The following is a 15,107-nucleotide window of genomic DNA, read 5'->3' on the forward strand; positions in this document are numbered from 1 at the left end:
TCAAGTTCATTATGGCTGAGCCACAACAGGAGCTCCCAAAAAAGTGTTTAAACGTAGTTACAATACTAAGTTATTATTGCAAATAGTTTCATATCTTCTCATTCAAAAGCGATACGCTTCCTGTTACCTCAGTGTTGTCAAAGTGTGGTCTCTAGACCAGCAATATCAGCGTGGCTAGGCAATTAATTAGAAATGCAAATTATCCTACCCATTCTACATCTTCAGAATCAGAAAGTGAGGCGGGCTCAACCTTCTGCGTTTCAACAAATACTCCAGGTGATACTAATGCTCCCGAAAATTTGGAACCACCACACAACACAGTTAGTACTTAGTCCCACGGTGGCGAAAAGGCACCAAACTCAAATATTTTTATATTAGCGAAAAAGATTGGATTTTCACTAAAAAAGTACACATTTTGTTTGGTATAGAAGATACCTCCAGAGAAGAGATGGAGGAAAAAACCCTCCAACTTTTCACTTGGCTTAAACTCTTTGTCTCCTCTTGTTTTTAGGCCCTTTCCTTCACTTCACTTTTACTGATAAAGATAAAGGTGCAGTGCTTATCTTTGTGATACAGCGTGCTCAAGATCTATTCGTAAAAGCTCCTCCTCTAAGAAAACGGCCAGGCCATTATATCCTGAGAGCAGAGAGTCTGAAATCGGGCAAACGTCAATTCTGTTCTAACTCAGTAACTAAGGTCAACATGCTTTTCAGCGTCTCTGAGACTGGTTCGTTATCTGTCAACCCAAATCCTACTAGACTAATGGAGATAATGTTTGTAAGATGTTTATCAAATCTCCGGGCGCCGCTGGCACTTCTGCAGATGGAGGGCAGCGGATTTTCCAAGCCAGCTTTTTTCTTCGGGCTTTCAAAGACCAATCAAATCTCTTCCAGCTGATTCTGCAGGCCTAGAGGGAGGCTCTACTCCAGCCCTAGCAGGGTCCCTTTAAGAACCTCCCTCCCTTGGTCCGACTCCGCCCGGCTCCCGGGCGAAGGCGGAACCGGAAGTTGCGGGGGACGCCCCGGTGCTCAGCATGGCGGCCGCCTGGCCCTCCAGGCCGGCTGCTCCCGAAACAGTGGCCGCCCGGTTCCTCGGTGTCCTGTGGTTCATATCAGCCACCACTGGACCTTGGGGAGCTGCCGCCGGCGGCAGCGAGGAGCCACTTAAGTGCGAGGACCTCAAAGTGGGACAATATCCTCTATGAGGAGCCCCCAGTGGGGGCAAGGTAGATTTCGGGTTGAGAGTGGGTTGTGGACCTCAATACCGGCTAGGATTGGACTGAAGGGAACGGTGACCTGTGTCCTCTAATGACCTCGGGACCTCGCGGGGGCGGGGGGTGAAGAGAGATGTGGGGGTGGGACGGACAGAGGCCATCCTGTGAGTTCCTTGGGATTTTACTGTTCTTTGGCGCTTCCCCTTCTGATCCACCTTTCTTCTTTCCTTTCCTTCCTCCTTCCTTCCCGGTGAGTTTGTTTGTTCAGTAAACACATAAATACTGAAGTATGTAGGGTCCTGTTTCTAGGCACTAGTATTAAATTAAATGATTGATAGACCCTACCGCGGAAATTTGCCCACTTAGGGGGAAACACAGTAGTTAATAACGATATAGCCAATGTATGCTACCCATTTATCATTAACTTTACACTTACTATCTTATATCCTCTAAATCTCCATGAGAAACTGAGGCTGTTCATCAGTTAGATAGATCTGTTCATCAGTTTATTTTTAGCTCTGATAAAGAGAGGAGTTAGGTAGATCTGTTAATCAGTTTATTTCTTCTCTCACTGTCATGGGGCAAATTCCTGCTCCACTTTGTAACCGTGGACAAGTTATCTGAACTCTGTTTTCTCATGAGTAAGAATGTAGATAACAGTGGTACCAACCTAAAGGTTTTGATAAACTGGTACAGGTAGAAGGTAAGTCACTTAGAACAATGCCTGGAACACAGTAGTAGGGGCTATATGTGTAAGCTGTTTATTTACTGATGAGAAACTGAGGCTGTTCATCAGTTAGGTAGATCTGTTCATCAGTTTATTTGTAGCTTTGATAAAGAGAGGAATTAGGTAGATCTGTTCATCAGTTTTCAGTCAGATCTCTAGAAACTGATTTTTTTTAACCTAAAGTTCTCTTAATAATTTGGTGACAATTTTAATTTTTTTTCTTTGTGCTTTGTACATAAACACTGACTGATGTTCTTTAAAGATAGCACCCTCTGCTAGAGTTTTAGCAGATGTTAGTATACTTTTCCTGTAATAAATTCATGTTCACGTCTTATTTAGTGACACCGAAAGTATATCTGTGTTGACTTGGACAAACTAACATCCTCTCTTTACATGGAAATATAAACATAAATGTATAAGTTAAAGACTGGATAATATTGTTTTATATTGGAATGTGGTTCATATTTCCTTAACTTTTCTACATATATTTGTAAAGATCCAAAAATAAATGATGCCACACAAGAACCAGTTAACTGTACAAACTACACAGCTTATGGTAAGACTTCCAGAAACATATATTTTTTTAATTTTTTATTGTTTTTGCTTTTTAGGGCCACACCCGTGGCATATGGAGGTTCCCAGGTTAGGGTTTAATCTGAGCTACAGCTGCTGGTCTACCCCACAGCCACACACAGCCACACCAGATACAAGCTGCATCTGCAACCTACACCACAGCTCACGGCAATGCCAGATCCTTAACCCACTAAGTGAGGCCAGAGATAGAACCCGGAACCTCATGGTTCCTCGTGGGATTCATTTCCGCTGTGCCACTATGGGAATTCCAGAAACATATTTTTAAAAATACTTTTTTTTTTTTTTTGCTTTTTATAGAGTCGCACCCTTGGCACATGGAAGTTCCTAGGCTAGGGGTTGAATCGGAGCTGTAGCTGCTGGCCTACACCACAGCCACAGCAACAAGGGATCCAAGCTGCATCTGACCTACACCACAGCTCACGGCAATGCCGTATCCTTAACCTGCTGAGCGGCGCCAGGGATCGAACATGCATCCTCATGGATACTAGTTGGATTCATTTCTGCTGAGCCATGACAGGAACTCCTAAAAATAATTTTTAAGACATTATTTCATAGATCAGTTTTTAATAACCTAAAGTAATTAATAAATGTGCTTTTTCTTGAGTTACAACATTATTCTGTTTCCAGAATGAATGAACATTGGAGAACTGGCTAGGAACTGTTAATATTTAATTTAAAAAAGAATCTTACTTTATTACTTATATAAATTGTGTGTGTGTGTGTGTGTGTTCAGTTTCTCCTTTTTAAAGGATACCAGTGTTACTGGATTAGGGCCCATCTTAATGACCTTATCTTAAGTTGCTTAAATCTGCAAAGCCCCTATTTCCAAGTCAGGTTGAAGTCTAAGGATTAGGACTTCAACATCTTTTTGGGAGAAAAGAATTCAGCCCCTAATATGTCTTTAAAATAATCAGTTTCCAGATCCTCGGCTTTCATATGTGTACTTTTTCCTACAAATGATGTAAAATTTCTGAATTTTTCAGAAGGTGCCTTTTATATCCTCTTTTGAGTCTTGTTGGCTGTTAAATTGCTGTGGTATTTAGATTCCATTTTAAAGAATGCTTTAATAGGAGTTCCTGTTGTGGCTCAGTGCAAACTTTCAAACCTGACTAGTATCCATGAGGATGTGGGTTTGATCCCTGGCCTCGCTCAGTGGTTACGGATCTGGCTTTGCTGTGAGCTGTGGTGTAGGTCACAGATGTGGCTTACATTCTGCATTGCTGGGGATGTGGTGTAGGCTGGCAGCTGTGGCTCTGATTTGATCCCTAGCTTGGGAACTTCCATATGCCTTTGGTGTGGCCCTAAAAGCAAAAAAAAAAAAAAGAAAAAGAATGCTATAATATTTCAATATTGACAGCAGTATTTACAATATTTTGGAAATAATATTTTTCTAATCATTTATATCCATGTTGAAAAATTTCAGATGTCAAATTTAAAATGTGTGAAGAAGTACACAGTTTAAAAAAATTATTTTAGGGAACATGAGCAAAATTTTTTGGAGACCACTGATCTGAAGCAGTGTTTTTCACCCTTGACACTATTAGTGTTTGGAGCTAGAGAATTCTTTACTGTGAGGAGTCTGTCTGCGCATCGTAGGATGTTTAGGAGCATCCCTGACCTCTACCCCTAGATGCCAAGAGCAGCTTTCCAGTGTTTTTTTTTTGTCTTTTGTGATTTATTTTGTCTTTTTAGGGCCACACCTGCGGCATATGGAGGTTCCCAGGCTAAGGGTTGAATCAGAGCTGTAGCTGCTGGCCACAGCCACAGCAACTAGGGATCTTCAACCAATGGAGTGGAGTGAGGCCAGGGATCAAACCTGCATCCTCACAGATGCTAGTGAGGTTTGTTTTTGCTGAGCCACGATAGGAACTCCAGCTTCTCAGTTTTGACAACCAGAAATGTTTCCAGACATTGCCAAATATCCCCTGGAAAGCAAAATTGTCACCTATCATTGAAATAGAACGTATCTGTCTCCTTTCAGTTGGCAACATAGAATATATATTGGCATTTTAGACATATGCTAATCCCAATTGTTTACTATATAACTCCAATCAAAAAGCATGACCTCAGATGGAAGATCAAGAGATATAACCTAAGGGACATGATAATCATTCACAAAGGTCAGAAAGTTTTATTCCTATATCAAGGCAGGTGACCACGTAACTGCATATAAATCATGGTAACTTCTGACCCATCTCTGTAGATCTTAACATTGTAAGCTCTTGCTTATATTTGGAGTCAGAATGAGAAATGACTTTGTGAAAAACCTCTATTGTTTTATAAAAGTTCTTATTGAGGAACTTCTCTCTTATGTTCTGTTACCCTTGTGTCATGAACCAAACCAGGCTCCCACAGTGGTTTAAAGGTGAATTGGTATGTTTTCTTTCCATTATATTGCAATAGCTTGGTAAAGCTTTTTGCCTTAACTACCAGGAAACTCTGAGCTAAATTTGTGATCAATTACACTATTTTCTCTTAGTTGTTTCCTAGTGTAATTATTTCTTTACTCTCCTTTTCCCTTCCATTTTGTTACTTTTTTTTTCTTTTTTAAATGGTTCTCAGTTATATTGAGTCTATGCTTTTTAGCATAAGCACCTCCTTGTTTTGAAAATGTAAATATATGAAATAAACATAATGTTTGTAGGGTGATGTAGTTTGAACCATCATTAATACAGCAAAAGGGTGCAAAGTCATAGGATTTTTTTCTTGGCATCATTCTCAGTGTACTACTGGGGCTTAAAAAAGGACAGTGATTTGTTTGAAATTTTAGGATAATTATAAAATAGGCAGGAAACAAATGCCATTTTTCTCCCATAATAAAACTCTGGGGTCTCTGGGGTTTTTTAAGACTGTTTTACCAAGTTCTATTTTCATTTTCTCAAAAAAACATCTGTAACTATTGATGTTAAACATAGCATAAGCATTTACTAAAACTAGCCTAAAAACATTAGTGCCTATTAGTCAGAAATGGTGAAGAAGGAGTTCCTGTCATGGCCCAGTGGTTAATGAATCCGACTAGGAACCATGAGGTTGCGGGTTTGATCCCTGGCCTTGCTCAGTGGGTTAAGGATCCAGCAGTGTGGTGAGCTGTGTTGTAGGTCGCAGATGCGGTTTGGATCCCATATTGCTGTGGCTCTGGTGTAGGCCAGCATCTACAGCTCCAATTAAACCCCTCTCCTGGGAACCTCCATATGCCACGGGAGTGGCCTAAGAAATGGCAAAAAGACAAAAAAAGAAAAAAGAAAAAGAAATGGTGAAGGAGGAAAAGGCACTAACATTTATTGAATACCTACTAAATGCTCTGCTTATCACATTTAATCCCCACAGTAGTCTTATGATACAGGTGATCTTGGTGCTATTTTTATTTACAAAGAATCCAAGATTCTAAAAGAGTCAGTGAACAGAGAGGTCATTCCCATTGCAAAGTTCTTGTTCTTTACATGGTGAGGCTTTAGGACAGTGTCTGCCTAGCACATAATAAGTTCTATCAAGTGTTACTTCCTTTTATTATCATGTCATCTGGGGTGTGAATAAAGATCAAAATTGCTAAATGCTGAAATAATATACTACATCAAATCCTAGAGAGAATAGAGAAATACATTTAAAATAAAAAGAATCTATTTATGGATTTCCCTCAAGGTACAGGGGGTTAAGGATCCAGTGTTGTCACTGTAGTGGCTGGGATTGCTGCTGCAGTGTGGAGTCAGTCCTTGGCCCAGGTACTTCCACATATTGTGGGCATGGCCAAAAAAATAATCTATTTAGAATATATAAAGAAGAATCTTAGTTTATTGTAGCCATCATCTATAAGAATTTATTTTATTTATCTTTTTAGGGCCGCACCCAGGGTGCATGGAGTTTCCCAAGCTAGGGGTCAAATTGGAGCTACAGCTGCTGGCCTACAGCACAGCCACAGCAACACGGGATCCAAGCTGAGTCTATAACCTACACCACAGCTCACAGTAACACCAGATCCTTAACCCACTGAGCGAGACCAAATTTTATAAATTGGGAATTACCACTGTGGCACAGTGGGTTAAGGATCTGGTGTAGGTCAGAGCTGCAGCTTGGAATTGATCCCGAAGTTCGTGGGAACTTCCCTATGCCTCAGGTGTGACCAAAAAAGAAAAAAATAAAATAAATAAAAAGAATTTTATAAACTGAAAGTACAAAACCAGATTATGTTAAATTTAGTGAATTACCCAATAAATTACCAACAGAAATTCCAGAAGTGTTCTTTATCCTAGAGATGAAGTAAAGGATAGTAATATTGTGCACTTCTTTCTTTGTCACCTTTGTCAGAGGCGGAAGATTGAACCAGATGGGTCATGCATCTAACCCAGTGTGTCAGTTCTTATGCTTGTGTTGAGGCCACTGTATCATATTATCTTTACCTTATCCTGTGCATGAACATATATATAATGTAGCTTTTCCCATCTAAATTAAAGTCTCATATGTTATTTGGGGAGGTGGTTTATTTTAACATTCTATTTTCTTGTGTGCTATGCTAACCTTAAAAAAAATGTAATTACATACTTTTCCATAGGAAAGAAATAATAGGCACTTGCTTTTTTTCTGCCTTTAGTTGCATGTTTTCCAGCACCCAACATAACTTGTAAGGATTTTGGTGGCAATGAAACACATTTTACTGGAAATGAAGTTGGTTTTCTCAAGCCCATACCTTGCCGGAATGTGTAAGTACATTACTGAAGCTAAATTTTCAGAAATCTTATTTATATTGTATCTTGATTGCATAAAGTGAAGAGGTAAAGAGTTAATTTATAAGGACAATTCTGCGCTAATTTAACTTTTATCTTTCTGCTTATGTCAGAAAACCTCTATTTTAAGTGTGCATATTGCTTTATAAATGCAATTTACTAACTAAGTAAAGCTCAGTCGTTCACTCTGTGGGATAAATAAAGACTTAATGGCTTCATGCCATGTCAGTTCAGTCAGTTTATGCTAGCAAATAAGTTATGAAAAAATTGTTTTCAAAATTCGGGGCCTTCCTAGAGTGCAAATAGGGGATTGTGTACCTATGGCATGACAAGAATGCTAAGTAGTAATTGTTTTCATTTTGAAACTTGGTTTTATTCTTTGTAATAGGTATGGATGATGACTGGTGATGTTAAACAGAATTCAAAAGTTAGTTTGGTATATTAAGAGAGAAGACCATCTTCTTGAGAATGTTCTTTGTGTGAAGGACTTAAGTTTGCGATTTATTTTTGATACAGTAAAGCTAACAGTTTATTCTGATATGCATACTTTGTACTGAAAACCTGATTTAGTTTTAACTATTTTTGTTAATTTCTGGCACTATATGTTTACCTTTTATCTGTACATTGTTGCATTGTATTTGATGGCACCTGTTTTCCAGTTGTATCAAGAAATAAGCACTATTTGACTTTCTGTAAGTTCTATTAGAATTCTTAGAAATTACCATTAGAGTCTTTTTTTTTTTTTTCTTCTTTTGACCCTACTTCACTGAGTTAATTAGGAGCTTTAAATTCTATCTTGCTGTGTAATCCAATCACTTTAAGCTTCTTGAGTTCCAGGATTTCTCATTAGCAAAGTAAAAATTGTTAAAAGGAATTATTTCCAAAGTACTTAGATATGATTTAGTCACTTTTAGAAATTGTTATTTCCAAATGATAAATAATTTATTAAGTACTGGTCCAAGATATCATAGGTTATAATACAACAACTAAAAAAATCATCTGTTAAGAATAGCTACTCAGTTTGTACCTTGCAGCTTCATATTACCTGTAATGGTAGCACCACAATAGTCTGCCACTTAATTTCCAAGTTAACTCTGATTTTTCTTTTAGTATCTCTGATTAAGCACAATGCAACTGAGCTGTATTAATCATGCTCACGAGACATTGATGTCAATTATGATAAGAAATATCACTATCAAGGAAACTAGATACTCTTTAAGTCTTCTGGCCAACTTATTCCCCTCCTGTAATAAAGTCTGCAATTCCAAGGTAGAATTTGCTTGATGGGAATTGAATCAGAACAAGTAGAGATGGATCGATAGATAAATGATAAGTCATAAAAGTAAGATAACCTGATAGGTCACTTTCCTTTTTTTTTTTTGTCTTTTTGCTTTTTCTAGGGTTGCTCCTGCGGCATATGGAGGTTCGAAGGCTAGGGGTCCAGTAGGAGCCGTAGCCACCAGCCTATGCCAGAGCCACAGCAACACAGGATCCAAGCTGCGTCTGCAACCTAAACCACAGCTCACGGCAACGCCAGATCCTTAACCCACCGAGCAAGGGCAGGGATCGAATCTGCAACCTCGTGGTTCCTAGTCAGGTTCGTTAACCACTGCACCATGAAGGGAACTCCAGGTCACTTTCCTTTATCAGGATATTCAGTACATGCTTACCAAACAGCCAGCTGCTTGTCAGCTGCTGAATAAAGCTCACTGACAAATTCATTTTCATCGAGTGTCCTTTTTCTAATTTACATATTTTCCTTTTTCTCCTGCTAGCATATTCTTTTTTTACTTTTTTTGCTGTTAGCGTATTTTTTCAAACGTATATAATATTAATATTTGATTAAAACCTCATCTTAATATTGCAGATATAGCCATTCTATAATGTATTGTTCAGCTCAAGTCTAGTAACTAATTATATCTGATTAGTTACTGAGTCTCACACCTGTTTATACTGGCTATATTAGCTGGAGCAGCTAACTGTTGTAACTAATGCCTTTAGAATTTCATTGGCTTAATACAGTAAATGTTATTCTCACTCCCATCATAGTACAATTTGCGCTGCCTTGGAGCTCTGGATGGGTGAAGGGAGTAATGGTTGTTCCATGCAGTCATGCAGGGGCCTTGCTCCTTTCATCTGATGACTTTGCTCCTCTAGTCCTTAGAGTCCTTTCTGTTTAGCCAGCAGATGGGAAAGAGGGAAGGGAACCTCTGTAGGAATGTTTTATGGGCCAAACCTGGCAATGACATACATAGCTTTTGTCCTCATGCCATTGGCCAAAACTCAGTTATGGCTGCACTGAACTGCAAGGTGAGCTAGAATCCACACAGGCATACCTTAGGTTTGGTTTCAGACTGCTGCAATAAAGCAAGTCACACAAATCTTTGGTTTCCCAGTATATATAAAAGTTATGTTTACACTATACGTAGTTTGTCAATGCTATAGCATTGTCTAAAAAAACCCATGTACACACCTTAATTTAAAAAATAAGGCTGGGGAGTTCCCATAGCAGGGGAAACAAATCTGACTAGGAACCATGGGGTTGCAGGTTCCATCCTTGGCCTCGCTCAGTGGGTTAAAGACCCCATATTGCCGTGATCTGTGGTGTAGGTCACAGACACGGCTGGGATCTGGCATGCTGTGGCTGTGGTGTAGGCCGGCAGCTGTAGCTCCAATTCAACCCCTAGCCTGGGAGCGTCCATATAACTTGGGTACAGCCCTAAAAAGCAAAAAAAAAGTAAAAAATAAGGCTGTTGGGGAAGTGCCCATTGTGGCTCACTGATAAAGAACCTGAGTAGTATCCATGAGGATGCTGTTCGATCCCTGGCTTTGCTCAGTGGGTTAAGAATCCAGCATGGCCATGAGCTGTGGTTAGGTCACAGATGCAGCCAGGATCCAGCTTTGCTGTGGCTGTGGCTGGCAGCTACAGCTCCAGTTCGACCCCTAGCCTGGGAACTTTCATGTGCTTGGGGTGCGGCCGTAAAAAGACCAAAATAATAATAATAATAAGGCTGTTGGAAAAACAGTGCCAGTAGACTTGTTTGACATAGAGTTGCCACAAACCTTCAGTTTGTTGGCACAGAGTTGCCACAGACCTTCAGTTTGTAAAAAGCACAGTGATTCAAAGCACACTAGCAAGGCGTGTTTGTAGTTTATCTGTATGTCCATGAGAAAAATAGAACTGATTTGGTTAGCAGTTAGACAAATCTTTGCTACACACTAGTTTTCAGATTCTTCTTTAGGGCGATTCATTTATATTAATAACTGCTTTTCATTCTTCTTTTCTTTTTTGCTTTTTAGGGCCGCAACCTCAGCATATGGAGGTTCCCAGACTAGGGGTCGAATCGGAGCTGTAGCTGCTGGCCTACACCACAGCCACAGCGATGCAGAATCAGAGCCGCATCTGCAACCTACACCACAGCTCACAGCAACACCAGATCCTTAACCCATTGAGCAAGGCCAGGGATTGAACCTGCATCCTCGTGGATCCTAGTCAGATTCCTTTCTGCTACACCACGACGGGAAATCTGATAACTGCTTTTCTAATTTCATTCCCCTTCCCAGCCAAGCTTTTTGAGAGGCTGTTTCTATAGTATTTATCTTTTATGAATTTTTCAGTCTAATGCAGTATGGCTTTTGGCCATACTGAAGTTCACCAGCGATCTTTGTTGCTATATCAAATGGATATTTATAGTTCATATCATAATCCTTCTTCAGCGTTTAGCATCCTCTTCTCTTAAAATACTTTATTTCCTTAACTTCCAGTATAAAACCCACTTCTCTTTCCTTTGATTCCTATTCTTTCCTTCGTCCTTAAATCTTGATATTCCCAAAATTATATCCTTGGTCCTTTTCTCTTTTTCATTCATTCACCCCTTTGGTTTCTCTCACCATCTTGCTATAAGGCCGCAAACTGAATCTGTCATCTTTTCCTAGAAATCATTTCCTCATTGGTATTGGTGAATATAGATGTTCTACCCAGCTTCCTAATCAGAAACGTCCATATTCCATACCTATAGCCCTACAAAGATCAAAAAAAAGAAAAAGAAGGAGATGCAGTGAATATATCTATGGAATGTTCTGTGTACATCTATTACTAGGTCTGTTTGGTCTAATATTTCATTTAAGGATAACTTTTCTTTATTCTCTTTCTGTCTGGATGGTCTTTCCATTGATGTACATAGGGTGTTAAAGCTTCCTACTTGTATTATGTTGCTGTTAGTCTCTTCCTTTATGTTTGTAAATAATGCTTTATATATTTTAATGCTCCTTTGTTAAGTGCATATACAAAATAAATGTTATGTTTTCTTGATGGATTGTCTCCATTATCCTTACTATATAATGTCCATCTTTGTCTCTTGTTAAATTTTTTATTTTGAACTCTATTTTGTCTGATATGAGTATGGTTATTTCTGCTTTTTTTTTCTTTTGTCTTTTTAGGGCTATTCTCATGGCATATGGAAGTTCCCAGACTAGGGGTTGAATCGGAGCTGTAGCTGCCAGCCTACACCAACACCACAGCAATGCCAGATCTGAGCTGAATCTTCGACCTATACCACATATTACCACAGTTCATGGCAACACCAGATCTTTAACCCACTAAGTGAGGCCAGGGATCAAACTCGCGTCCTTCATGGTTGCTCGTTGGGTTTGTTGCTGCTGAGCCACAATGGAAACTCCCTATTCCTGCTTTCTTTTGACTGCCATTTGCTTGGAACATTACTTTCCGTCCCTTTCCTTTTAGCCTCATCTCATTTTGAAATGAGATGATTCTCATGTAGGCAGCATGTAGTTGGGTCTTACTTTTTTATTCCTTTTCGGCTGCACCCACAGCATGTGGAAGTTCCCAGGCCATGGATCAAATCCGAGCCACAGCTGGGGCAGTGCGGCTCCTTAACCCACTGCGCTGTAGCAGGAATTCCGGATCTTATTTTTTATTCCATCCAGCCACTCTGTGTCTTTCAACTGGCGAATTCAGTCCATTTACATTCAGTATGATTATTGATACATGAGGACCTGGTGTTGACATTTTATCTTTTGTTTTCAGGTTGTTCTGTGTTACCATTGTTTCTTTTTCCTTGTGTTTTTGTTTGCCATTTTAGTTTGGTGGATTTCTATGATTTTTTCTCAATTTTCTCTTTTTTTATGTTTTGTTTCTTTGCTCTAGACTTTTGTTTTGTGGTTGTCATGAGATTTGTATAAATATCTTAAAGATAGAATAGTTCTTTTCCTGCTGTTAGTATCTTTCCCTCATATGCCTATACAGGTTCCACTTTTTTCCTCTTCCCCTTTATGTTTTTGCTGTCACAAATATGTCTTAATACAAAATGATGTTTGTTACCAAATTTGTGTAGCTAGGTATTTTTAGTGTTTTCTCTCCCTTTACTCTTTGTTAAGGCTATTATCACTTTATCTGATTAAGTGCAGGGGGGTTGTTCTTGTTTTGTTTTGTTTTTGTTTTTAGCTGTATCCATGGCATCTGGAAGTTCCCTGGCCAAGGACTGAACCTGCACAATAGCAGCCACCCAAGCAACTGAGGTGACAATGCCAGATCCTTAACCTGCTGTGCCATAAGGGAACTCTGACAGTTTTAATATAATGTCTTGGAGAAGGTCTTTTTGCATTGAGATAGTTAAGTATTCTATTAGTTTTGTGAACTTTTATATCTAGTTCCTTTCCCAGATTTGTGAAGTTCCCATGTCATTTCCTTAAATAAATTCTCTGCTACTTTCTCCCTTTCTTCTCTTTTTGGGATACCCATTGTCCTTATGTTGCCTTTTCTAATGGAGTTGCCTAGTTCTTACAGTTTCTTCATTAAAAAAAAAAAAAACAAAAAAAACTTAGGGATTTCTCTTGTGGAGCAGCAGGTTAAGGATCCAGCATTGTCACTGCAGTGGCTTGGGTTGCTGCTGTGGCATGGGTTTTATCCCTGGCCCAAGAACTTCCACCTGCTGTGGTCATGCCCCCCTCCAAAAAACAAAAGCAAACAAAAAAAACCTGAATCATTTCTCACTTTCTGTCTTTGAGTTCACTAAATCTCTCTTCCACATGGGCTACTCTACTTCCAATGCTTTCTAATGCATTCTTCATCTCATTTATCGAGTTCTTGAGCTTTGTAATTTCTGTTTTTTTGTTTGTTTTGTTTTTGTGTTTTTTTAGTTTCTCTCTCTTTGATAAAGTACTCCTTCTGTTCATTAATTTTATTCCTCAGTTCATTGAACCGCCTTTCTGAGTTTTCTTGTTGAATTTCTTCCTGATAGCTATTTTGAATTCTCTGTCAGACCACAGTCTTCTGGGTCCCACTTTAAATTTGGCCTCTGGGAAATTGTCATTTTCTTTTTCTGATACTATGATACTGTGGTTTTTCATGATGCTTGATGAGTTGTTCCTTTGCTGACACATTTGAAGTAGTGAATATCTTACTTAGGTACAATTTATTTACTTTGATTCTAACAGTTAAACAGGTTGTTAATTAGAGTTCTTTCTTTTGTTTTACAGTAGGTGGCACTATAGCATAAGTTATAGCTTGGTTTCACTTACCTCTGGCTATATTTGAGAATTGGCATTTTGCACCCTCCACCACCTCTACCAGTACCCTTGCCATCGCTGCTTGTTCCTCTGGGGTTATTGGTGCCTTGATGCTACCAGCGTTGCTACTCTTGCTGGTATCACCACTGGGGACACCAGGATGATGGGTCCCTCTGCCACATATTGCCTGGCTTGTGGGCATTGCTGTAGCAGCAGGGGGAACATGACAGGTTTATGGGTTCTGTGAGATGGGGGCAGAGTCACAGACACTGCTGTGGTCCTTCCAGATTTTCTTAAATATGTATTCTGTCTTTTGCCCTTATCATGTTACCAGAGTTGCTCTTGCAGAGGTCACTAAAGATCTCCTTTTGGTTAAATTTAGTGGTGAATACTCAAGCATTCTTATTTGTTAGTCACAATTAGCACAGTTGATCACTCTTTCTCCTTAATGCTGTCTGCACTTGGCTTCCACGATACTTCGCTCTTTTGGTTTTACTTCTTCATTGTTAGCTCTTTTCTGGTTTCTTCTTTCTTGATCTCTTAGTATTAGAGTATCTCAGGGCTCATTCTGTGACTCTCTTCTTTTGCCTCTTTATTCACTTGGCAATCTCATGACTTCACATACTTCCTGTATGCTTGCAGCTCCCTAATTTGTATATCCAGCCCAGACTTGTCTCCCTCACTCCAGACTTGCAAATCTCGCTGTCTTTTGGACAACTCCACTTGGATGTCTGAGAGTCATCTCAAACTCACATGTCCCAAACTGATGTCCTGGTCATCCTTTCTAGGTCTGGGTCATCCTCAGCCTTCCCAAACTCAGTTTACGCTAGTTTCATTTTATAGTTACTTAGGATAAAATCTTTAGCATTGTCCTTACTCCTTTCTCTTTTCATGCCCTAAATCTAATATATCAGGGAATTGACTTGGATGGACTTAAAAATATATCCAGAATCTGGTCACTTCTCACTCTTTCCTTTGCTATTCCTCCAGGTTAAGCCACTATTAATTTTCACCTGGATTTCAATAGCCTTCAAACTCCTTTGTCCCTGTGATAGTGTGAATTTGTTCAGCAAATCTACTTCTCTCAGTCCCTGCTAACTGGGTAGTGTATACTTCCCACTCCGTTGGTTTGGGGCTTGACCACGTGTAATGTTAGCAGATATAAAATAAGGAGAGGCTTGAATGTGCTTGTGGGGTTGAGCTTTCATCTTATACTTGGTACTATATGCTGGAAAGAACTTATCCCAAGTAAATGCCCCTTCAGCCTGGGCCCTAGAAGAACTTAAGTGGAACTGATTTGAACTGAATCCTCAGCCTGGATTCAACT

At 39.4% G+C, this 15,107-nt stretch overlaps 1 protein-coding gene across 2 annotated transcripts in view; it reads left to right on the top strand.

The window, feature by feature from the left end:
- The first annotated feature begins 995 nt into the window (after nt 1–995).
- TM2D1 (TM2 domain containing 1) overlaps nt 996–15,107 on the top strand; it is a 37,493-nt gene continuing 23,381 nt past the window's right edge. For both annotated transcript variants that reach the window (XM_047788850.1, XM_047788849.1), the window contains exons 1-3: nt 996–1,191; nt 2,423–2,496; nt 7,120–7,228. In XM_047788850.1, the coding sequence (XP_047644806.1) occupies nt 1,034–1,191; nt 2,423–2,496; nt 7,120–7,228 (341 nt within the window). In that variant the 5' untranslated portion in view covers nt 996–1,033. The remainder of the gene's footprint in view (nt 1,192–2,422; nt 2,497–7,119; nt 7,229–15,107) is intronic.

The sequence above is a fragment of the Phacochoerus africanus genome, chromosome 8 (assembly GCF_016906955.1).
Source record: "Phacochoerus africanus isolate WHEZ1 chromosome 8, ROS_Pafr_v1, whole genome shotgun sequence".
NCBI lineage: Eukaryota > Metazoa > Chordata > Mammalia > Artiodactyla > Suidae > Phacochoerus > Phacochoerus africanus.